The sequence below is a fragment of the Thunnus maccoyii genome, chromosome 18 (assembly GCF_910596095.1).
Source record: "Thunnus maccoyii chromosome 18, fThuMac1.1, whole genome shotgun sequence".
NCBI classification, from domain to species: Eukaryota; Metazoa; Chordata; class Actinopteri; order Scombriformes; family Scombridae; genus Thunnus; species Thunnus maccoyii.
The window spans coordinates 29,590,996-29,617,545 of NC_056550.1; the positions used below are offsets into that span (position 1 = coordinate 29,590,996).

General features: G+C 40.3%; 2 protein-coding genes and 1 long non-coding RNA gene across 5 annotated transcripts; 2 read left to right on the forward strand and 1 right to left on the reverse strand.

Annotated features, from left to right (window-relative positions):
• The first annotated feature begins 1,434 nt into the window (after positions 1-1,434).
• LOC121884334 lies at positions 1,435-6,600 on the forward strand. Its single transcript, XM_042393097.1, has 5 exons — positions 1,435-1,809; positions 2,775-2,947; positions 3,042-3,152; positions 5,188-5,319; positions 5,414-6,600. The coding sequence occupies exons 1-5, from the start codon at positions 1,794-1,796 to the stop codon at positions 5,615-5,617; spliced, it is 636 nt and encodes a 211-aa protein (XP_042249031.1). The 5' UTR covers positions 1,435-1,793; the 3' UTR covers positions 5,618-6,600.
• Positions 6,601-9,447: 2,847 nt separating this feature from the next.
• Positions 9,448-23,989, reverse strand: samd14 (sterile alpha motif domain containing 14). Of its 3 annotated transcripts, XM_042391581.1 has the most exons (11): positions 23,733-23,989; positions 23,150-23,199; positions 19,485-19,642; positions 18,370-18,486; positions 18,006-18,192; positions 15,932-16,031; positions 15,071-15,139; positions 14,821-14,977; positions 12,511-12,633; positions 12,248-12,403; positions 9,448-10,655 (listed from the first exon to the last, which is right to left on the reverse strand). In XM_042391581.1, the coding sequence occupies exons 2-11, from the start codon at positions 23,184-23,186 to the stop codon at positions 10,500-10,502; spliced, it is 1,260 nt and encodes a 419-aa protein (XP_042247515.1). In that variant the 5' UTR covers positions 23,187-23,199; positions 23,733-23,989; the 3' UTR covers positions 9,448-10,499. The 3 variants fall into 3 exon arrangements, with proteins under 3 accessions (XP_042247515.1, XP_042247516.1, XP_042247517.1); XM_042391582.1 differs by lacking the exons at positions 23,150-23,199; positions 23,733-23,989 and having other exon boundaries at positions 9,449-10,655; positions 19,396-19,574; XM_042391583.1 differs by lacking the exons at positions 23,150-23,199; positions 23,733-23,989 and having other exon boundaries at positions 9,449-10,655; positions 18,370-18,481; positions 19,485-19,539.
• LOC121883374 lies at positions 18,100-20,148 on the forward strand. The gene is made up of 4 exons (XR_006092206.1): positions 18,100-18,458; positions 18,604-18,765; positions 19,497-19,640; positions 19,791-20,148. It is a non-coding gene; the product is annotated as an uncharacterized LOC121883374 (long non-coding RNA).
• Positions 23,990-26,550: the final 2,561 nt, after the last annotated feature.

Sequence of the window (26,550 nt, forward strand, 5' to 3'; positions counted from 1 at the left end):
ACACACACACACACACCACACACACACACATACCACACACACATACCACACACACACACTCACACACCACACACACACACACACACCACACACACACACATACCACACACACACACACACACACACACTCACACACCACACACACACACACACACACACACACACACTCACTCACACTCACATACCACACACACCACACACACACACACACACACACACTCACTCACACTCACATACCACACACACCACACACACACACACACACACACACACACTCACTCACACTCACATACCACACACACCACACACACACACACACACACACACACACACACACACACACATACCACACACACACACACACACACACACACACACACACACACATACCACACACACACACACACACACACACACACACACACACACATACCACACACCACACACACACACACACACACACACACACACTCACTCACACTCACACACCACACACACACACACACACACACACATACCACACACCACACACACACACACTCACACACCACACACACACACACACACCACACACACACACACCACACACACACACACACACACACACATACCACACACACACACACACACACACTCACACACCACACACACACACACACACACACACACACACACTCACACCTCCTTCCTCAATAAACATGAACAAACTGCAGTGGAACTTTACAGACTGAAATTATGACTTTAATGTCAAAAAACAACAAAATACTACAAGAGGAAAAAGTGAATAAAACATGAGAATATAAAAAATAAACCATGAAACCTGTTTTCAAAAAGCTGTGAATCATTTTTTCAGACTAAATGTTCAGTTTAAAAGTTTAATATCATTAACAACAAATAAAAACACTGATGTCATAAAGACTGATAGAAAATTATAGAAATTAATAAATAGAAATACAAATAAAATAAACTTATTTTCAAAATGATTTTGTATAATATTCAACATTTTGATAAAACAAATCAATAAAGTTTTTATAAGAAAAATGAATCAGAATATAAAAACATTCCTCAAATATTTAGTTTTACAGATAATTCTGTATAAACACCAGTGAAACTTCTTTAAAGTGACTCAACATTATTTTTCTTTTTTTTTTACTGTTGTGCAACAGAAACTTTTCATGATTAAATCTCAGAGTTCAGTCATTTGATTTATTGCAGATTAGTTTGGAAACAAATGGAAAATCTTTCAGGTTATTTTGTTCTAGATGCACATTTATGAGTCATAAAGTTGTATTTATATAAACAAACTAACACATGAAGTGTTGCTGCAGTTCAGTTCTGGTTTTATTGGATTTAAACACATCACACAGCAGATTAAAGCCCTTTATTTCTGTATCAAACAGAATCAGTAAATTAGAGACATTAATAATCTGTTAATGAGCCAGAAAATCTGCAGAAACTGTTTCATCAAGAATCAAACTCTTGAAATTCCTCACAGGAAGTCTGAACCTTTGGGGCAAAAATGTGTAAAGTGATGTTTAATTGACGGCAGGTTTGAAACATGCAGGTTTCCGTCCGATCAGCGCTGCTCATACTGCCGTCGTGACGCAACAACAGCATTCGTCACTCCGTGAATTACTCGAGCGGTGACGGTGCCGCCGCACACCGTCAATGGAAAATCCCGCAGGAGGAGATAAAAAGTCCAAACCGCTGCAAATGGAAGCTAAACGAGATTTTAACGAGTTTATCGGCGGACAAACATCGAGACAGAGACACCGACAGCCGCCCTGACAGACATGAACACCGTGACAGGTAAGAACAGACCTGAACACTCCGACACACCTGCCAGGTGAGAACAGACGTTCACCCAGCAGGCTGCTGAGACCAGCAGGAACATGCATGAGTCTGCTGCATAGAGCTCAAACTTTCACGTTTTTTAAAAAAAAATGTAATTCTGTTAAAAGTTTGTGTCTGATGACCTGAGATGAACATTTGCACCCTCGACCCCCCCTCCCTGCAGAACCTGGACTCACCTGAGACTCTGCAGATATGGGGGGTTATCAGTGCCTGCTGCACTTTCATACACATGCTTGTTAGTGCCAAAACTGCTGAGTGAGAATTAAAAATATCGTCATTATTCATGTTGTTGTTTAGAGCTGCACTGATCAGTCGATTAATTGATTAGTAAATTAATTGCCAACTATTTTCATAATCAATTCATTGTTTTGAGACATTTTTGAAGAAGTGTCCAGATTATCTGATTGTTAAATGTGAATATTTTCTGGTTTCTTTAGTCTCTTTGACAGTAAACTGAAGATCTTTGAGTTATTGATAAAACCAGACATTTGAGGACGTCTGATCCACATTTTTCACCCGACTGATTAATGGAGGAAATAATCGTTAGTTGCAGCTCTGTTACTGTTGTTATTAATACACACTGAAAATCACTGTGTTAATATTTCACCCAGTTTGGGTGAATACAGCAGCGACACGGCACTGACTTCATGCTGTTTTGATCCGTTTGTGTTATTTTTTTTTATTATGAACTCAAACTCAAGCTTGTTAAAATCTACTTTACTCTTTTTAAACCTTCATGATTGTTAATAACATTGTTTTATACAAGAAATAAAACATTTGTGACAGTTTTTAGCTGAAGCTTGTTGTGTGTAACACTGGCTCACACTCGCTGAGGTTAACCTGATGTTGTGTTGGTGCTGTATTGATCCAAACGGGGTTAAATATTAACCCAGTGATCCACTTTCTGTTTCTTCCTGCAGTTGTCGCTCTCCTTCACTGCTTCCTGTTTGCAGTTTTGGTCCAATCAGCTCCCCTTGGCTCGGCGTCCGAGCCTCCGGCAGCGTTCAGGACGGTGGCCGAGCGAGCGAAGACACTAGTGGAGAAAATCCTGAAAGACATCCCCATCGCCCACGCCGCCACCATCACTACCGAGGTAAACGAGACACCCGATCGACTGGCTCAGCTGAACTGCTGTTGGCTGTTCTGTTCTGTTAACCAGCAGCGTTTTCTCCTCTTCCTGTTCTCAGGGTTTGACCCTTGACGCCTCCGGACAGACAACGAACCTGCAGATGATGGTGAAAACGCTCGGCATCCCTGACGCACCCGTCATCAAACCGCTGTCCGAACGCTTCACACTGGTGAGTCTGCAGTCTGTTCTGGGGACGTGGAGGGGGTTACTCAGTCCCAGACGAGGTTTTAGGTGTGACTGAGGAGGTGACTGGGGAGGTGACTGGGGGTCTCCAGGAGGACCTTGGAAGACAGAGGGGTTCCTCAGGTCCTTTAGCTGGATCTGGATGTTCTTTATGAGGTTCTAGGGCTGAATGAGGGGGTTCATTGGGTTACTAGGGGGTTTATTTAGTCCTTGGGGTGAGGAGATAGGTCCTGTGGATGACTGAGGGTTTTTTATGTTCTTAAGGAGATTCTGGGTGTCCTTTAGGGTGCCCAGGAAGTTCTTTAGGTCATTCATTAGGTTGTAAGGCCTCTAGGGATCCTTGTAGTGGTACTTTTGGTTCTTGAGGATGATCTAGAAGTTCTTGAGGTGGCTTTTATGGTGCCTCTAAGGGGACTAAGTGACTAAGGGGTTTCTTGGGGCCCTTAACGATGCACTATGTAAGATTTGGCTTGAAATTTAGTTTAAAACATTCAAAAATTAACTAAAATTATCAACAGAATGTGAAGAAATAACAGTTTTGATGTTATGTCAAAAACGTCTATGTATTGTTTTACAGAGATAGAGAAGTTAGCATGCTAACCAGCTAGCCCCAGCCAGTCCTGTCTCGTAATACCACTTTGCACCTCAGAGGCGATAGTGAGTCACTGTAGTGTCCAGTCTGCCCTCAGTCCAACACGAGAGGAAGAAGAAGTGCTGCCCTGAGCCACTGGCAGTGATGGTGGAGCCAGGCTGAGCTGTAGGACTGTTAATCATGTGACACTTTATTAGGTTTTAATATTTTTCAGGCGAGAAAGTAACCATTTAGATTCCCAATATGTGGTCAGTTTATCCAAATAACGCCTGTTTGGAAATTTGCGCCGATGCAACAGCTGCAGCAGGTGAGACGGCTGGTCATCTCAGCTACACGGTCCGATGACTGTAACTTTAATTTCTCATCAGACAGAGGCAGAGAGGGGAAGTCCAGGGAGGAAAGGCAGATAAGGATTCACCCTTCAACTCTTAATTCTCAGCAGAGACCAATAGAAACTCCCTAGAGATGGAGAGAATTCATTAAAATGACCTGTTACGGTGGAGAATGTGGGATTATTGTGACGCATGTGGCTGTTTGTACCAATACTGACACTGAACTTCATACAGTATCTCTTTAGCCTGCAAACCGGGGGATCCGCATTCACAAATGTGACCCGGTTATTGCAATAAAACTCTGAAAGACAACTTGCTCTCTGTGAATTTGTCTTTAAATTTCCACCACACTGATCTGGTGCAGGTGACCAGATCTTACGTCGTGCACCTTTAAGGTGTTCCTCAGCGTGAGGGGGTTTTTAGGTATTCCAAACCTTTTGGAGTTTAGGCTACTGGTGGGTTAAGTCAGCCGTTTTATGGGTGACCAAGTGGGTTCTTTGTCTTTCAGGAGGTTCTGGGGTCCTCGTAATGGTTCTTCATGATGGTTGGATTTAGGGGTCCATGGGGTGTTTTGAGGGTGACGAGAGGATCCTTTAGGTGGTTGTAAAGGTGACTGGGGAGGTTCTAGGGGTCCTTGTTATGGTTCTTGGGTTGGTTCCATCAGTTACTGAGGAAGTTCTTGAGGTCTTTTGGGTGATTGAGGAGGATATATTAGGTTATTCTGTGGGTAACTAAGGGGGTTCTTGGGGTCCTTAAGGAGGTTCTGGGTGTTCTTTAGGTGGCACCAGAACCTCCTTATCAGAGGTGACTAGGGAGTCCTTTGGTCCATCATGAGGGTCTGGGGGGTTCTTGTGGAGCTTCTGGTTCTTCTGTGGTTGTTGGGGGGGTTTCTGTAGGACCTTGAAATGGTTCTGGGAGGGATGCGTTTTCTGGGATGTGGCTCTTTAAGGAAATTCTGGAAGTTTGAGGAGTTCTTTCAGGGTTCTTGAAACCAGTGAACCAGTGTTTGATGATATCATCAGGACTGTGTGGATCTGCAGATCTTCTTTCAGGTTCAGTGTCAGTGATGTCATGTGTTTGTGTTTCGCCCCCTGCAGGACATGTATGTGAGTCGTATGTCAGCGGGCAGCCGGTTGTACCAGGGGCTGCTGGGAGTTTTGTCGGACCGACTGAGCGGACTGAGCGACCTGCGATCCGAACTCAGAGACCTGCTGACCCAGATCAGCAAGGTAACACTAATCTGTGATGACATCACCTCTGAGCTGCACATACGTGTTTCTGTCCCAACACGCTAACAGCTGTGTGTGTTTCTGTGTGTGTCAGATGAGGGAGGCAGCTCAGCTCGCTACCGGCAGTGATGCGGATCAGAACCAGAGTCTGGACCTTGCCTCTCGTCTCCAGGGTAACTACGAGGTCCAGGTGGCGGCCCACATGACGCTGTCAAAGCTCCGCTCCTTCTGTCACGACCTGATCCGCAGCCTGAGAGCTGTCGCCACCTACAGACCCAGCCCTGCAGGTACAGTCTAAGCCCCGCCCACCAGCTGTGACGCGGCACCGCGTTCGAGGAACGTTCAGGAAGAATCCGACAAACGGTACGACATCTGACAACCTTCATCACCCTTTTAATCTGCAGTTAATCAAAACCATCTGAAAACAGAAACAAAACAGGAACATATTGTGCTCGATAATGACCACCGAGTGGAACATCCGTCCGTAGAGACGATCTTTGGCGAGTGTTCTTTTGGTTAACGCTGATGGACTTTTAAGTATTTATTTATTTTAAGTATTTTTTCCCAGAAAACTACAAGAAAGATGAGGAGAAAAAACCAGAAGGCTCCGCCTGGACTCGAGGCCTCTGTGGTCATTTTGCTTCTCAGTGTCTGAATATTTTCTCTCAGCTTATCAGCACTTTGTGAACAATCCCAGAGTGTTTGTGTGTTGAAGCATGTCAGCCACTGTCTTATCAGGCAGAGGATCAAAGCGCCGACTTGCTTTTTTTAGAAAACATCAGGAATGTCAAGCTGCCGGAGGACGAACATTTGTAAAAAGCTCTGACAGACTGATGGAGATGTGCAGGTCTGAACCTGCTGCTCACGTCTCCAACACTCCTGCAACACACTGAAAACCACTTTCACTTCTTTAACAGAATCCTGCAGCATCAAATACAACGAGTTTAACCCCAGAGACTGACAGGAAGAAGACAGAGGACGTGACCTTTTTAGATTTGTTCACCTGTCCTCGATCATCTCCGTTAAAGCTTGTTTGTGAGTCGCTGCTGGACTCTTGTTTGTGTCGGCTGACGTTATTCACACAGCGTCACATTTCAGACAAACGACAGATACGTGAGAGTCCGACAACGATTACATGTTGCTGCACACGCATCAAACATGTGAACACGCTTACAGCCAGCGTGTCACACAGTCTGGATTCTATCAGAACTTTAAAGTAGAGCTGCAAAGATTCATCGATTAGTTGCCAACTATTAAATTAAGATAATCAATTAATAGTTTTGAGTCATTTTTGAAGAAGACATTTGGTTTCTTTAGTCTCTATGACAAAATAAGACATTTGAGGACGTCGTCCTGGGAAACACTGATCCATTTTCTGACATTTTATGGACCAAACAACTAATCAATTAATCAAGAAACTAATCGACAGATTAATCGATAATGAAAATAATCGTTAGTTGCAGCTCTGCTTTGAAGAGGAACTCAAAGACTCCTGAACATCTCGTCTTTGCTGCCTGCAGCAGTGATGTCACGGTGTACTCCAGTACGCCGTGACATCACAGGTGGGCGGGGTTTCAGGCTGCAGTTGAGTTGTGAAGCAGCGACACGAGATGCCGTCGCCGAGGTTCACTGTCAGAAATATAGATTTATATTTATTTTAGCGTTTTTGAGTATTTTAAAAAAGAAACCCTGAAAATAAAATGTCTAATTATTATATTTATATCTGAATCAGTATCGATCAATATATCTGAACCAATCACTTTAAACTTGTATAAATTCAGCTGTTATGATATAAAACAGCAGCTCTCAGGTATTTATATAATTTTTGTATTTATTGTGGATATTTATTGATTATTTATCACATGGTGTAATACTGAATGGTTTGTTTTACTGTTTGTAAACTGGAGACTGAAACAACAATATTTGTTTGATATATTTTAATATCATCAGAGAGACGCCTTCACATGTTCAGGAGAGATTTTGGGGGTAAAAATGGGGTCAAAGGTCATTTTTTTTATACTTTATTTGTAGAGCAGCTTTCATGCAAAGATGAAGCCAAAATGTTTTTCCTTCTTTATTCATATTGTTTTTTTAATAATGTTTTATACTCTTGTTATCAAATGTTTTTTACTTATTATTTTAACTTTTGGCCAAAGTTCAGAATGTGACTCGGCTGAATGAATCACTTCAGGAAGTTTCTCGCGTTGAGCAACAGCAGCGATGACTCAGCAGAACGAGTTTGTGTGTTTTAAAGCGTGTTTGGCGTGTGTCATCAGTCAGCTGGTGTCCAAGTAAACCCCGTGGGTGAGCCGATTACTAAACAGTATTTATTTCTTTATTTATGAATCAAATAGTTTTATAAGTTTCTATAATGTGTAATGATTTTAAAACTGTGATTGTTCTTGTTGTGTCAGTGAGGAGTCACATCTTTGTTTATTTATTAATGATGAACACATCTTACATCTGTTTCTACTTTTTGATACTTGATGTGTTTAGTTTTTGTAAATGCAAGTTGACTTTTCTGTTCATTTTACTGCATTTAATCCAGTCGAGGTAAACTGTTTCTATTTGTTCTGTTTTATCTACAACACACACACACACACACTCATCACACACTGCTGACTCCACTCATGTCAACACTCCATGTTATCAATATTTAGTTCACTTCATTTAAAGCTATAATATGTAATTATTCCACATTAAAATGTCTAAAAACAACTAGACCTATGTTATATATGTTGTTGAGTTGTGTACTTACATTATCCCAAATGTTTCCAACAATGTTCAAACTCAGAGAAATCTGTAATTTAATCAAAGTAACGGACCGTTTCATTTGGTCGCCTGTCGATGGCGTCATACCTCCTCTACCAAAGAGTAAACATGCACCAGATGCATACGGCGGCGCTGTGTTTGTCCGCTACAATGGCGTCTACCAAAGAGTACCTTACACACATACAAGATAATACATCGGCGTTGTGGTTGTTCCACACAAACTGTTATAAATGGACTTTTATTCAGTTTTAAGACACATTTTCGTGATAAATTTAGGTGGTTTTTAACTATATCTTTTAGCCGGAAGAAGGATTTTAGTCATTGGACGTCTGGATCTTAAGTTATCAGAGAAATAAACTGGACAAACGTTAGCAGCAGCTCGGCTAACAGCCCCTCCAGGAAGTCCGGTGGTCACCAAACATCGTCGGAGAAGTACTGATTTTTTTAGGTGAAACAGTTTTAATTAGTATTTTTAATGATTTTAATCTGCGTGTACGTTTGTTGTTGGAGAGGAGGAGACCTCTGCGGATAATTCGGCTCCCGGTAGAAACCGACCGAACGTCTGGATCTAAAGTTATCAGAGAAATAAACCGAACAAGTGTTAGCAGCAGCTCGGCTAACAGCCCGTACCGGACGTCCGGTGGTCACCAAACATCGTCGGAGAAACACTGATTTTTTTAGGTGAAACAGCTTCATTCAGTGTTTTTACCTGTAATCTCCGGGTCCGTTTGTTCTGGAGAGGAGGAGCGATGAACACTGGAGTAATCCCGCTGAAACTGGTTATTTAACGATGAAGACAACAACTCCCATGATCCCTTGCTGCTTCACACCGTCATCACACTCCGTCTGTTGTTATTGTTTTGATTGAGACGCCTAGCGGCTGAAACTACATGTTGTTTGGTTAATTTGTGCTAATAAGCTCGTACGATGTGTCTCTTGTTGTATCTAAAGAATCAGGTCACAACAACATGTAGACAGGATGTAACTGAACTAGTTTCACACTAATAGTCACATCATTCAAATGTTCATATTCATTCACATCTTTAAAAAGTTCTTAATGATAAAACAACCGTTTTAAACTGTTTGGTACGGTGGCCGACGAGGGCAAACACAACTCAAGAAAACACAAAACACATTCAAACAGAAACAACGTTACAGACATGTACGAGTGAAGTTATTGAATATTGTTTGAAGTTTCTGTGTTGTGTTGTGGGATTTGCAGCATGTTTTCTAAATGCTGCTCATGTACTGATGATGTTTTGTTAAGTTTGCTCTTGCGGGCCACCGTAGTTTAATCCCTCTGACGTCTATCAGCAACTCTCGACTGTTCTCTGGTTTTAAATAAAAACAAAGCTTTTGCTAAACGTTTCTCTCAGATTTATTGAAATATTTAAATGTAGATTTCAGAGGTCAAAGGTCATTCAGTACAGACGACATCAGAAACAAACACATCAGACTTTTTAGTTTTGATGCTTCAAACAGTGAAATTTAATCTGAATATCTGACGTCACACAAACTCACCTTCTCTGTTTGTGTCTCTTCTTCATTGATAAAAACTGTTCATTTCAGGCTCCGCCCCCTTTCAACGCCAACATTTACAGACTTAGAAAAAAACAAACTTTTGTAATTCGGAATTCAAAACTCTCAAAGAAATTCATTTTCATTTTCTTTTGTCTTGAGGACAAAAATAATATTTCTGTTTCAGTTTTTAATAGTTTTTTTTAGGTAAATTACTCAAGCGGCGTCACAACTCAGGCTCCGCCTCCTCTGGGGGGCGTGGCCTAAAAGGGTGTTTCCTCCAGAGGAGGCGGAGCTGGAGGCTGAACCTGCTCCTCCACAGGTGAAACCGTCCGATGTGAGAAACGTCTCCGTTCACCTCAACAAACACCTGCTGACATCATCAGGGTGTGCAGAGGATTGTGGGATACGGAGGACCAAACGTGTGGTGACGTGCAAGAGCGAGAGAACACTCTCCGAATCAAAAATATGATTTAAATTGTCCATTTAGTTTTTATTTAGTGATGAAAATGAAAATAAACACAAACAAAAGAAGAAAAGAGAAATCATGAACGTTAAAATAAAAATATTAAAACTTTTGTAATTTGTCCTTTGGGGCCACCGTAAGAAGGCAGAGCCTGAAATATGTCATCATTTCAAGTTTTAATTTTTATAATTTCTTATTATTCAACTTTTTTTGTCATCACTGAGCTTCCGTACAGCTGCTGAAGAAATCAGGTTGTATTTTTGTTCTTGTAAAAACCTTCCAGACATCATGTTTGCATTTGATATTTTCAGGACAGGACGTGTAGAAACCTGGAGCAGAGACTGTTTGTGGAGTCAAACATTCACTCTCACAGCTTTTTGTTGCTGTTCAGATTCTGGATCCTGTCTCCCCCTGGTGGTGGTCTTCAGTTCCTGCGCTGCTCCTGGTCTTTCCTTCGTTGTTTCTCTTTCTGTTTCTCCATTTTGTCGAGAGCTTTTCGCTCTTTCTCTGCTGCAGTTTGGATGTCTTTAATGCGACGCTTCAGAGCGCTGCGATCAGACGAACTGAGCACGCCCAGACCCTGCAGAGGACGAGATACGACAGAAACGCTACAGCATCATCAGAGCTGGAAAGTAACGAAGTACATTTACTCAAATACTGAAGTACAGTTTAGAGGTACTTGTACTTTACTTGAGTATTTCCATGTGATGCTACTTTCTACATTTCAGAGGGAAATATTGTACTTTCTACTCCACTACATTTATTTGACAGCTTTAGTTACTTTTCAGATGAAGATTTGACACAATGGATAATATAACAAGCTTTTAAAATACAACACATTGTTAAAGATGAAACCAGTGGTTTCCAACCTTTTTGTCTTTTGACGTCTTACAAAAAGCAGTGTGTAGTCGGGGTCACATTTCACATGTCTATGAGTTGTTAACAGCTCCACCAAATAGTGATTTTTCCCTCTAAACTTCTCACATGCTTTCATTTCAATAAATGTTCAAATGATCCAATATTTCAGCAAAAATCAAAGATTAGAGAAAAAGTCCAAAAACTGAAAACAGATTTGTGTATCAGAACTTTGTTTTTTCTTCTTTCCTCTCCCATTAATCATCTCACCACCCCTCAGATTTATCTGCTGACCCTTTGGAGGGGCCCGACCCCTAGGTTGGGAACCACTGGACTAAACTAGCTAACTGTATATAAAGTAGTGTAAACTAGCTCCACCTCCAGCAGCTACAACAGTAACATGCTGCTCTAACACTGATGCTTCACTATTAATAATCTAATGATGTCATATATAATAATATATCAGTCAGAGGGACCAAACCACTACTTTTACTGCAATACTTTAACTACATCAAGCTCATAATACTTATGTACTTTTACTGCAATACTTTAACTACATCAAGCTCATAATACTTATGTACTTTTACTGCAATACTTTAACTACATCAAGCTCAGAATACTTATGTACTTTTACTGCAATACTTTAACTACATCAAGCTCATAATACTTATGTACTTTTACTGCAATACTTTAACTACATCAAGCTCATAATACTTATGTACTTTTACTGCAATACTTTAACTACATCAAGCTCATAATACTTATGTACTTTTACTGCAATACTTTAACTACATCAAGCTCATAATACTTATGTACTTTTACTGCAATACTTTAACTACATCAAGCTCATAATACTTATGTACTTTTACTGCAATACTTTAACTACATCAAGCTCATAATACTTATGTACTTTTACTGCAATACTTTAACTACATCAAGCTCATAATACTTATGTACTTTTACTGTAGGAGTATTTTTTGCTGTACTTCTACTGAGCATCAGTGAATCTCAGGATGGAAACTGATTGGGTGAATTATGGGATTGATTTACCATCATTATTTTATGTTTGTGTCTTTTGTCCTTTTGTAAGTAAAATAATAAGAAACATGAGAACGAGGCGTCAGAGAGAATCTGAGTTAATGAAAAACACTGAAACATGTTTTTCATCAACAGTCAGCCTGAAACCTTTAAACATCAAACTCTGAATGTGTTAAAGAGAAAACATGGAGGTGTTTTAGAGAACAAAGAAGAAAATAAATAAGATATAATTTAAGACACAAACTGATCGTCATGATGATGAAGATGAACTGAACTCACCTTCAGCTTGTTTCCGTCCATCTGCAGCAGCTGCTGTCCGTCCACGTCCCTCGCACTGAACTCTGGGACGTATTGCTCCATGTTGAGTCCTCGCAGCCACTGACAGACCTGCTGAGACGTCCACGAAGACACGAGGCAGGACGACTCGTCACACGTCTGAGGAGGAGGAGGAGGAGGAGGAGGAGGAGGAAGAGGAAGAGTATGAATAACCAGGATGAACAGGTAACAGGCAGGTGTCTTTCACGTGGATGGGTGTGCGTTACCTCGTCGGAGGACTGGGACAGGGTGTGGTAGGGATGTGAGGATCTGGAGGAGGAGCAGTCGACGGGAGGAGAGGTGGAGGAGGAGGTGTGAGGAGGAGAGAACTCCTCGCTGAGAGCCGACTCCTGCAGGACGAACGCAGGAGTCAGAGATATCGTATGTTCATATAGAAACCATTAGAGGGTCATTGATCTGTCTCACTGCTCACATTCACTGATCTTTATCAAACATGGTTCTTATTTCTTTCTTTCTATTATTATTTTACACTTTTAGAGTCAACAGAGCTCGTGTTTTACATCGTTTCCGTCTCTACTCCGTCCGTGTCTCAGCTCAAAGCTCATTGGTTTCTTGCGGAAGATGTAAAACAGCTCACAAACACAAAGACTCAGCTGCTCGCTGTAGTTTTACAGTTTTACAGCAAACAGACAGGAGAAGGTTAGGTAACGGTGTGTTTGTCAGGGACTATTTTCAGCGGCGGATGAATCCACACTTTGATGCTGTGGTGAGTGTTTCTGGCTCCAGTTCAGTGCTGGTTTTAGTCTAAACATGAAGAAAAATATAGAATTAAACTTTAAAATACCTGCTGACGATGAATCAGCTGATATTTGTTTTTAAACTCTCAAACACTGATGTTGGCTTCAAGATTAAGGTATCAGTCTGGTTGTAGAGAGAGTATTACTGCCTCCGACGTGCGCACACACACACACACACACACACACACACACACACACACACACACACACAGCATATTACATCCATCAGGCAGCTGATGGATGTTTAATGGAGCTCTTTCTTTCCTCTGAGCTCTAATGGTGGAGAGAAAGTCATAAACTAAATAGATAAAATCTGAAAGCAGAAGAAACACACACACACACACAACACACACACACACACACACACATGCACACACACAACGCACACACACACAACACACACACACACACACACACAACACACACACACACACACACACACACACACACACACACACACACACACAACACACACACACACACACACACACCACACACAACACACACACATGCACACACACAACACACACACACACACACACACACACACATGCACACACACAACACACACACACACAACACACACACACACACACACATTATTCCTTCAGGCTATAACAGCAGATTTATCACCAACCACAAAACAAACCAAAACCACAGCTGTGTGATCATGTGACTGTGGTGTGTGTGTGTGTGTGTGTGTGTGACTGTGGTGTGTGTGTGTGTGTGTGTGTGTGACTGTGGTGTGTGTGTGTGTGTGTATGTGTGTGTGACTGTGGTGTGTGTGTGTGTGTGTGTGTGTGTTGTGTGTATGTGTGTGACTGTGGTGTGTGTGTGTGTGTGTGTGTGTGTGTGTGTGTGTGTGTGTGTGTGTGTTGCAGTGGTGTATGTGTGTGTGTGTGTATGTGTGTGTGACTGTGGTGTGTGTGTGTGTGTGTGTGTGTGTTGCAGTGGTGTATGTGTGTGTGTGTGTATGTGTGTGTGACTGTGGTGTGTGTGTGTGTGTGTGTGTGTATGTGTGTGACTGTGGTGTGTGTGTGTGTGACTGTGGTGTGTGTGTGTGTGTGTGTTGCAGTGGTTAAGCTAAAATGCAGGACAGCCGTGTCGGATGAGTAAATCAGAAAAATCAATAAACAGACACACACACTGCCAACTAATACACTGTGTGTGTGTGTGTGTGTGTGTGTGTGTGTGTGTGTTCATGTTTAATATAGCTGGATGATAATTCACTATGACACCACAGCAACAGGAGATCGTGGCTTGTGATTGGTTGGCAGAGTGCAACAGTGTTACCGCTCCCTGTCCGCAGGGTTTTAACCCTTCGTACCTTCTCTGACGGTGTCGTAACTTGTATAAACTCAATAATAACTTGTGGGAACAGGATCATAACTATGCAAATGCAATAATAACAAGCAGCTACAAGATAACTGTTGCAAACAAGATCCATATCTCGTGCAAACAAGATCACTTGTGCGAACAAGATAAATTGTTCAGACAAGAAAATGACTCATTTGAACAAGATAATAACTTAAAGGAAAATGATCCATATCACCTGCAACAATATAATCTATTCATATGGCATAATAACTGATGTGAACCAGGTAATATCGGGTGTGAATAAGATAAGTTACAGGAAAAAGATAATAAGTTGTGGGTGTTTTCATGCAGGATCATTGTGTCCTTTAAGTATCTGAAGCTTTGAATTAATAGACAACAGTCTTCACTCTCCTGAGAACAGTCAGGAAACAACATGGAGGAAGTGTTGAGTTTGTCCGGTACCTGAGAGTGAGACTTGCGGGGTCTCGGGGAGCCCAGCGGGGGGATTTTGGGGGAGCAGGGGGGAGTCCCGGAGGAGGAGAGGGACCCCCGTCCCTCAGAGAACCAGGAGAACGGGACGAAGGATCCCGAGGAGCGAGACGGACTCTCGGACGGCTCTCTGAGGACAGAAGACATGAAAACATCCGACCGTCTGTTTGTGTGCAGCTTGTTTTCATTGTGTTGGTCCAGTCTGAGATGTTAAATGACTCACCTGCTGCCCACAGACAGTCTGTTGGATTTATCTTTCCTCACTCTGATATATGAACGTCTCAGAGTCACCCTGACAGAGACACAACAGTACATTTTCATTATATTATATATTCAGATGTTCATGTTCTCTGATGAATCAATCAATCAATCAGTGTCACCTGCTGACATGACCAGATATATTATATATATTATATTAAACACATCTGAAGATATTTTAAATCTCAGGAATCTGATGTTTGTAGCTGCGTTTAGATGCTAACTAGCTTCTCAGATGTTACACGTGTTGTCTATGAGGAACCAATTTGCATTATTTACAGGTAATTATTAGGACATTTATTTGTAAATAATGGACATGACAAAATAAATATTCTATTTATTATTTTCTATTTGAAGGCAACACTTTACTTTAAGTCCCGTTATTTATCATTAATAAATGTTTATAACATACTATGATGTAGTTATAAGCAGATAAAAGGACATTTTGAAGTGTTTGTTAATGTTCAATATTTATTCTAAGTTCTCCAATGAAGACATATTTTATATTATCACAGCTGTATTTTACTATATTAATTATCTGTTTATTCAGCAGCAAACACTTCTGTGTGTCCACAGGAGGAGTTATAACTGTTGACTAACACATTAATAACTTATATCTGCTCAAAACTACATTATAGTGAGTCACAAACCATTTATTGAATTTTATAAATACTGATTATTAATGATAAATATGGGGACTTAAAGTGTTGCCCAGGAACAGACACTAAACAACAAGTAAATCTGAGTTTTTGAAGTTTTCTGATGCTGCGGAAGGAGAACAGGCTCAAATTTCCAATCTGAAACTTGTCAGTTTTCATAATCTCACCCCAGGTCCAGGAAGCGTCGTTTGGTTTTCTTGTCGAAGACGACGGTGGGACTGCCGGGATCAGCTGGGCTGGTGTCCCGACTCCTATCAGATACTAACACTAACACACACACACACACACACACACACACACACACACAAAGAGTTGTGTTTCCATCACTTAACCGGACACTACATTGATTTACATTCATTTCCTGGAGACTTATCTTAACCCTAATATAACCCTAAACTAACCTTAATATAACCTTTACCCTAACCTTGATATAACCCTAAACTAACCTTAATATGACCTTTACCCTAACCTTACCATAACCCTAAACTAACCCTAATATAACCCTTACCGTAACCTTACCATAACCCTAAACTAACCCTAATATAACCCTTACCGTAACCTTACCATAACCCTAATATAACCCTTACCGTAACCTTACCATAACCCCAAACTAACCCTAATATAACCCTTACGTAAGTTTACCATAACCCTAAACTAACCCTAATATAATCCTTACCGTAACCTTACCATAACCCCAAACCAACCCTAATATAACTCTTACCGTAAGTTTACCATACCCCTAAACTAACCCTAAAATAACTCTTACCGCAAATTTACCATAACCCTAAACTAACCCTAATATAACCCTTACCGTAACCTTACCATAACCCTAAACTAACCCTAATATAACCCTTACCGTAACCATACCATAACCCCAAACTAACCCTAATATAACTCTTACCGTAAATTTACCATAACCCTAAACTAACCCTAATATAACTCTTACCGTAAGTTTACCATAACCCTAAACTAACCCTAATATAACCCTTACCGTAACCTTACCATAACCCTAAACTAACCCTAATATAACTCTTATCGTAACCTTACCATAACCCCAAACTAACCCTAATATAACTCTTACCGTAAATTTACCATAACCCTAAACTAACCCTAATATAACTCTTACCGTAAGTTTACCATAACCCTAAACTAACCCTAATATAACCCTTACCGTAACCTTACCATAACCCTAAACTAACCCTAATATAACCCTTACCGTAACCTTACCATAACCCTAAACTAACCCTAATATAACTCTTATCGTAAGTTTACCATAACCCTAAACTAACCCTAATATAACTCTTACCGCAAATTTACCATAACCCTAAACTAACCCTAATATAACTCTTACCATAACCTTACCATAACCCTAAACTAACCCTAATATAACCCTTACCGTAAGTGTACCATAACCCCAAACTAACCCTAATATAACCCTTACCGTAACCTTACCATAACCCTAAACTAACCTTAATATAACCCTTACCATAACCTTACCATAACCCTAAACTAACCCTAATATAACTCTTACCGTAAGTTTACCCTAACCCTAAACTAACCCTAATATAACCCTTACCGTAACCTTACCATAACCCTAAACTAACCTTAATATAACCCTTACCGTAAGTTTACCATAACCCTAAACTAACCCTAATATAACCCTTACCGTAAGTTTACCATAACCGTAAACTAACCCTAATATAACCCTTACCGTAACCTTACCATAACCCTAAACTAACCCTAATATAACCCTTACCGTAACCTTACCATAACCCTAAACTAACCCTAATATAACCCTTACGTAAGTTTACCATAACCCTAAACTAACCCTAATATAACCCTTACCGTAAGTTTACCATAACCCTAAACTAACCCCAATATAACCCTTACGTAAGTTTACCATAACCCTAAACTAACCCTAATATAACCCTTACGTAAGTTTACCATAACCCTAAACTAACCCTAATATAACCCTTACCGTAAGTTTACCATAACCCTAAACTAACCCTAATATAATCCTTACCGTAAGTTTACCATAACCCCAAACTAACCCTAATATAATCCTAACCCTAAATCTTCACATTATGAGGACTTGTTTTATGTCCCCATAAGGGCTGTGAGAGTTAAACGTGTGTGTATAGGTGTATTTCCAGGTGTGTCCAGGTGTGTGTATTAGTGTATTTCCAGGTGTGTCCAGGTGTGTGTATTAGTGTATTTCCAGGTGTGTCCAGGTGTGTGTACCTTCACTGTCGGGCCTCCTGTTCCTCCTCATGTAGACAGGTGAGCAGTCGGAGGAGGGGCAGGACTTGGACGGCGAGCTGCTGGGCGTCACCAGAGCCTCCTGAGATGTGGCATTGGTCAGCTGGTGGTACCGCCCCCGCGGGGGAGCAGCCAATGACGCACCTCCGTCCTCTGGAGAGCGACGCACCTGAAGAAGTGAAGCAGGACGCTGATTCTTCAGTGTTTTATTTTTATCTATGTTGAAGTCACACTCAGTAGTTTTGATGTTTTCGTTAATGTTTCCTGTCTTTCTTTCTTTGTCTCATTGCTCACTGTGTTAATATTGACGACAGGAACACCTGTCCTGAGCTCTGATTGGTCTCACCAGTGAAGTGTCAAAGGAGAAGGCGGGGCTTCGAGCTGACAGCAGGGAATCAGGAGAGGGGGAGGAGCCTCGCATGGCCAGGTGGAGAGGTGAGCGGGCGGAGTGTAACGGACTGTCCTGATAACACACACACACACACACACACACACACACACACACACACACAGTTATGTTCATGTTACAGTCATTGAGCCTGTCGGGTGGAAATATTGTTCATATCAATCATTCCTTCAGTGAACTGATGAGCCACAGGAGCGGCTGTGAGGTAGAGCGGGTCGTCCACTATTCAGAAGGTTGGCGGTTCGATCCCCCCTGTCGAAGTGTCCTTGGGCAAGATACTGAACCCCGAACTGCTCCTGATGGCTGTTCCATCAGTGTTGTAAAGTGCTTTGACTGGTCAGTAGACTAGAAAAGTCTTATATAAATGCAGCTCATTTACCAATATTACCATTTTATTTCCATGAAACACTGACTGATTAATTGACTAATTAACCCACCGTCTAACTAACGCCTACCTAACAAACTTTCTAACTAACTAACTAACTACTTTTGTAATCATGTTACATAAATTTTTCCCTCCAGTGAATCTTTTCTTTTTGCTCTGACTCACCATTAATGACTCAAATTTGACTCACATTTATGGTTTTAAATGATTTAATTTTTTCTCATTTTTAAAAATGTCTTTAAATGAGTCATTCTTCTCTTTAAACTTCTCTTTCTTTCTTTTCTCAAACCAGTAATTTGTCCTTTAAATTAAAGACATTTGCTTTGGAAAGACTTTCTTCATATTTCAAATTACATCATTCATGGTCTTAATTGATTTACTGAAGGTTCGACTCACTTCTTAAGTTTACGAGTTTAATTTAATTTATTCGCATATTATTAGTTTGTGCTCTTAAATTACTTCACGTGGTTAATCCAACATTTTCAAATCGTTAAATTATTTGATTTAAGAGCTTTATTTATTTAATTCATGACTCATCTTTAGTGTGATAAAGTTGTATAATATATTAATATTTAACTCACATCACACACGTTATTATAACTGGAACATTTACTCTTCTCGTCGTCCACCTGTGTGTAAACTAATATTTCCCATCAGCCCCGGTGTGTACCTTCCTCTCCAGGCTGTCGTCGCCCTCCGTCGAGCTCACGCTGTCACGGTAACGGGACCTGGAGGGGCGGTGCCTGCGGGCTTTGACGGACAGCTGGGCTCGGCCCTTCTGGATGCTGTTGTCCAGCAGCTCGGTCTCAGGGATCGCCTCGTTCAGGTCTGAAACACAAACACTTCTTCTTCTTCTCTACTTTTATCTCTCACACATCCTGACAGATCAATACATCCAGGACATTTTATCACTTTACATTTAAAGATTTATGACTATAGATGTGTGTGTCCTGATCCCTGATGACCCCGCCTGCAGGTTATTGATCCACACTCATCTATATGGATATCAGGCCTCATGCATGTTGGTTCTCTTCTTCTACTCCTGTCTGACTTTCATCAGGTTTGTTTTTGATTCAACAAACTCTTAACGTCACAAACTTGTCACAAGTAGTTTTTCAGCGTGATGAATGAGGAGCTGACTGTTGGATCGTTCAGCTGTATGACGCTGCCTTTCTGCTCTGTATGTAGGGCACAAAATTCAAGTCCTGCTGTCAGACGTCAAGTGTCATCAGGTTTCGTTCAAACGTGGCTCATATTTGAACTGAATTTCATAAATAGCTGCAAAAGAAAATGTAGTGAATGTTTGTTTCCATCCACTCCTGTTGTTTGAATATTAGCAGATAAACAGCAGGTGGCGCTAATTCTTCAGTCGGTGCCGTTAAACCGTTGCAGAAGAAGAGGACACAATGAGATGACGTCATTAAAAGAGTGACAGTCGAAGCTCAAACGATGGAAAACATAATGGAAATATGACGTTTCTGTTAGTTTCATGTATTGATGTGAGGAAAGTTACAGCCTCCTCTTCATCATGTATTCACTCAGTCTGTTAATATTAGCTTTTTATCCACACACTAAGCTACATGCTAACACACGTCAGTCTCAACATCTCTCTGAGCCGCTGTCTATGTTTCTAATTGCCATCTTTTCCAACATTTGTTTTTATCATTTCATTCAATAAAGAGTTACTGAAGATGGATGCTCGCTAACATCAGTTAGCTCTTCTGCTTAGCTTAGCTGCTAACATGACAATAAGTTCAGACAGTTTATTAAAAGCTGTATTAGTATCACGTCTCCTAACTGTGTGTAAACTATGTCTCTGTTGTGGGGCAGTTTTTACTTAATAAAACTGGATGTTAGCAACACAGCTAATAAGCTACAATAGCTTCCTCCATTTGGACTCTCTGGCTCTCCGTCCCCTTAAAGGTCAACTCTGTCAAGATCAGTTCAGCGTTGGTTTGGATCCAAACATGAAGACAAATATAGAAAATCAGCAGAATGATCTGATTTGTTCCTCTTTCTATGAAACAATGAATGAATGAATGAATGATGCTGTACAGAACTGCAGGTTTGATATTTATGCTGCAGGTTTTATTTGTGATGACGCTACAAGTTTGAGAAATAACAAGCTCATCTTCCTCTTCATCATCCTCCCACTCACAACTAGAGCTCCATCAAATATTCAGCATGCTGACCATTACATACACACACACACACACACACACACACACACACACACACACACATACACACACACACACACACTCACGCACACACATTTAAAAAACTGCTGAGCAAACCAATCAGAGCTTTGACTGTCAACAGATCAGATGTTTTATTTTTATTAGTGAAGCTGCAGTTCCTCAGACGTCCACTAGATGCTGCTCAAACAAAACTCAACTGTGTTCAACTGAATCTATTATTATATTATCATTCTGCTGCTGCTTTTACCACTAGTGTTTATTACTATTTGTATAGTTTTATATCAGCTCCTTTTTTGCCAGATTGTATAGTTGATTACTTATTTTACTTCTCTTTTTATTTGTTATCAACTTTAATAAATGTTTATATTATATTATTACCATTAACTAGTATTTTTATTACGGGTTGGACATCATGTGGTCTGTGTGGAATATAAAAGCTTCCTCTCTGTCCTCCCCCACAGCGGCTGACAGCAGGTTATTTCCCAGGGGAGGGGGGGCAGGGAGGGGGGGGCCTATAAAAGGAGGGGGGAGGAAGTAAAGAAGAAAAGCAGAGGGGCGTAGAGAAGAGGAAAGGGTTCTCTCCTATGTGAAAAGTGCTCTTAGATAACTTCTGTTGTGATTTGGTGCTTTATAAATAAAACTGAAGGTTTTGGTAAAACGTTGGCAACAGCTGAAAGGAGAGAAAATAGAGATTTAATAAATGAGAGGATGGAGGGATGTGAACAGAGCGATGAGGGAGAGACATTAACTGACTGTTGGGAGGTGGGGGAGGACTCAGAGGAGGGTACAAATTATATTAGAGGGGGGAGGATGGAGAGACATTAGACGATATTAGAAACTGGAGAGGAAGAAGAGAGAGGAAAGAGGTAAAAGATAAAAAAGATGTAATCGGATAAAAACGCTCAGATTTTTTTTTCATAAATGTTTTTTTAAATTTTCCATAAATCACGTTGATGAAAGAAACGTTTTCCAAACTGTCTTTCCTGCTCTCAGCTGTTTCTGTCAGATGTTTCATATAAAACTCCACGAAACAACATGACAACCTTCTTTTTTCTCAAACAAAGAAACAAATGAAACTTTGAAAAGTGACAAAAAACAACAAAAAATAAAGACAACAAAAAATTAACAAGACATCAAAAACAAGACAAAGAAAACAAAATTGAAAAAAATCACATATTGTTTATTGTTATCTACAGTAGATTTCTGAAACATCAAACAAAAATAAAATACAAAAATGAAAACTTCAGCTTTCATCAGGGGCCAAGTATTTCTGTTGGAGGGCCAGATTTGGCCCATGGGCCGCTATTTGCCCACCGCTGGTTTCATAATTTAAACCCCAAGTGGGATCTTGTGATGTAAACTACAGTAATGTACCTGTGTGAGATACGTGGAAGCATGTTGGGGATGTAATATATGTGCGTACAGGTGTGAGAATGTGAGTTGCATATTCAGGCATGTTGGCTGTCTGTCTTCATTTCTTATGTTTTCTTTTTGTTTATTTACTAATTTACTTGTCTCACTTGTTTATTTACTCTTTGAGGTGCTAAGTCTGTCGCTAGAATTGATTCCTGATTATACATATACATATATATATATATGTATATGTATACACACACACACACACACATATATATATATGTATATGTATATGTGTATTTATGCTGCCTGTTCCTGTATGGAGAAAAATGTTGGGTTTGCCATGTACCAAGCCTTTGAAAAGTTCAATAAAAACTTGAATTAAAAAAAATTTAAACGATCCTTTAATGGTTATTACACTGTTTTGAAGGTGGTGACATGTCATGGATTATTAGACCAGAGTCCTCACAAACCACATTAATGAGAATACACACTCTGACAGGATGCAGGTAACTGGAGACGCAGTGCGGATCAGAGGTTACAGGCTGAATTCATGCTGTCCAGCAACATGTGAACTGTGTGTATTAGTCATGTTGTGAGGACATAAATCTGCTTACAGTCACCAGTCCTCATGCTTCCCTTCTGGAGACCAAAAAACAAAAAAGCCCCCAGAATGTCAATCATTCGGTGTTATGACGAGGACTTAAACCAGGTTAAAAGTCAATGTAATGTCCTCTGAAGTGATGGAAACATGACTGTGTGTGTGTGTGTGACTCACCGAACACGTTGTCTGTATCCTCCAGCCCGGCAGACATGGCTCAGCAGTTACTGTTCAGAGAGACGGACACAAAACGACAGAATGTAAAATCTGGAACAAAGACGACAGTAAAATTAAAGGAACAGTCCAACATTTAGGTAAATTCTTCAGTAACTTGTGGAGTTCCTCAGGGAAACGTCCTGGGTCCTCTGTAATTTCTGTTATTTAACTTTACTTTTTATATCAATATTAAGCAAAACAATACTACTATTATATTATCATTGTGCTTTTATATTATTATATTAAATGCAATATCATAGCATTCACTTCTATTTTTATTATATATATTTCGTAGTATTGTAGTATTACTGCGCCGTGTGTGTATATTACATGTATTATTTTATAGTTATACTTATAAATACTGTGTATTATACCACTCTGGTGGCCCTGGTCTTGTAGAGGGACAATTGTCAAAGTTTTATTTTATTTTATTTTTGTTGAAGATCTTTATTAGATATAAATCTCTTCTAAAAACGTACTTATATAGATGCTCTTTTACATGACATTGTCTCTCATCGCTCAGGGTTTTAATTTATCTTTTTACCTTTTAACAGTTATGTAGGTAAAATCTCCTGTTCTTCATCTTCTCCAGTGTCATTTAGCTTAGCGTAGCACAAAGACTGTAAGCAGGGAAACTGAAAACAAATTCACCTTCCTACAATTAGCAAAGAAAAATATCTACTTATATCTTCAAAACATTGCTGATATCACCCAAACTGGATTTATTGAGACTGGTTTATGGCTGGTTTATATAAAACTATGTCCCATGCGGTGATTTTTGTGTCTGAATCTGATACACTGTCCTGCTGCCAGAAATACTCCAAAGATAACAAAATGTGGATTTATCCACTGCTGAAAATAGTCCCCAACAAATGCACTGTTTCCTTTTGTTTGTTGGTTAAAAACTGCAGTGTTGAAGCTGTTGAAAGATGAAAAAATGAAGCTATATATTCCTCTCCTCCTCTGTGAAGTGGGTCAGCAGGATCAGCTAAGTCTTCTTAGTCGTCTCCCTCCTGACTTCCTGCCTGAGGACTCTCTCTGTCTTTATAGAGCATCAGTCTGTGTTTTCTGCTGAATTCTTAATGAGGCTTTTCAGAAGGTCAACTGCTCGGAGAGGCTGAGGGGGAGGAGGGAGGAGGAAGGAGGAAGGAGCAGTGGGATTTTAGGAACCTGCAGGGACAGAAGTTGTTATTCTAGAAACCAGAACGACGGCGTCACTGAGCCGCTTCCCAACAGAGTAACTAAATACATTTACTTGAGTATTTCCATGTGATGCTACTTTCTACATTTCAGAGGGAAATATTGTACTTTCTACTCCACTACATTTATTTGACAGCTTTAGTTACTTTTCAGATGAAGATTTGACACAATGGATAATATAACAAGCTTTTAAAATACAACACATTGTTAAAGATGAAACCAGTGGTTTCCAACCTTTTTGTCTTTTGACGTCTTACAAAAAGCAGTGTGTAGTCGGGGTCACATTTCACATGTCTATGAGTTGTTAACAGCTCCACCAAATAGTGATTTTTCCCTCTAAACTTCTCACATGCTTTCATTTCAATAAATGTTCAAATGATCCAATATTTCAGCAAAAATCAAAGATTAGAGAAAAAGTCCAAAAACTGAAAACAGATTTGTGTATCAGAACTTTGTTTTTTCTTCTTTCCTCTCCCATTAATCATCTCACCACCCCTCAGATTTATCTGCTGACCCTTTGGAGGGGCCCGACCCCTAGGTTGGGAACCACTGGACTAAACTAGCTAACTGTATATAAAGTAGTGTAAACTAGCTCCACCTCCAGCAGCTACAACAGTAACATGCTGCTCTAACACTGATGCTTCACTATTAATAATCTAATGATGTCATATATAATAATATATCAGTCAGAGGGACCAAACCACTACTTTTACTGCAATACTTTAACTACATCAAGCTCATAATACTTATGTACTTTTACTGCAATACTTTAACTACATCAAGCTCATAATACTTATGTACTTTTACTGTGGTAGACTTTTACTTGTAATGGAGTATTTTCACATTGCCTTATTGGTACTTTTACTGCAGTAAAGTATCTGAGTAAGTTTGTTTTTAGTGACAGAGTGGAAGTAAACATGTAAAGTTTGTCCTGACGGTGGCGCTACAGCAAAGATCAACGGGTCATTAAAACCTGAAATCTAGTCAGTGAAAGATGAAACACCGACTGGTTGAACTGATCCTTTGCACAGCGGAGGACAGTGAGGTGATGTAGGCGAATAAAGGAGTAACGTAGCAGAGAGAGAGATGGCGAGAGGCAGACAGAGAGGTGGAGAGGGAGAAGTGGGCAGGTAGCCCAGGAGAAAGGCCATCTGCTGCCTCACCCTGCAGCCACGGTGTGAGCTGTAAACAGATGGACACTGGACAGTCTGTACCGACGCTACAACAAACAAGAACCAACAAATTAGGAAAAAGAGAAAAAATGATCACAGAGAGCCTGAAACGGACACATTTTACTATTACTGTTAAGCGTCTTCATGACGACTAATGAGCTGACGTCATCACTTATTATTAAAATCGAAGGTATTCACTAGAAGCCCAGTATTTGTATTTGTTGAGGCAGCAAAATTATTTGTATTCGAATAAAAGTGGAAAGAGGCTTAAAAATCCTGTTTTTGTTTTTATTATGCTTCTAATTTTAGAAAATTAAAGTGTCAGTAGTTCAGCTTTATCTCTGGGGAACACCCCCGACTCCAGGACTGATGTCCAAATTAGGAAATGTGCGTCATGCAGCAGGTGGATGTGACTCCCCTCGTTGAGACCTGCTGATAGACGTCACAGCGGAGCAGAGGAGAGACACTGAGATAGTGATGTAACCGACCTGCACGCTGGTATTTGTGCTTTGCTGAATTACGTATTTGTATTTGGGCACAGCGCTCGTATTCACCTTGCTGATGTGTCCGTAAGCCAGACGATGAGACAACTGAGACAATTTATTTTGTTTTGTGTCATTTTTTATTCTTATTAAGTGTCAATTTATGTTATTTTGTTCAGTGTCATCCGTTTCATTTCATGTCGTATCGTGTGTCGTGTTACGTCAGTTTTTTGATGATTTTTGTTTGTTTGTGTCGCGTCGTTATACGTCCTCTTGTTTCTCGTTATGTTATGATGTTTCATGTCGTCTCTCGGGTGTCAGTTTATGTCTCAGTTTGTATATTTGTTTAGTGTCGTCTGTCGTGTCACGTCGTGTGTCAGACTGCGTGTTTTGTTGCATCCACTTTTCAGCGATTTTTATGATGTTTGTGTCGCATCAGTTTGTTTCTCGTCATGTTCTGCTGTTTCATGTCACGTCGATACATTTCGTGTCTTCGTATGTGTTGTTA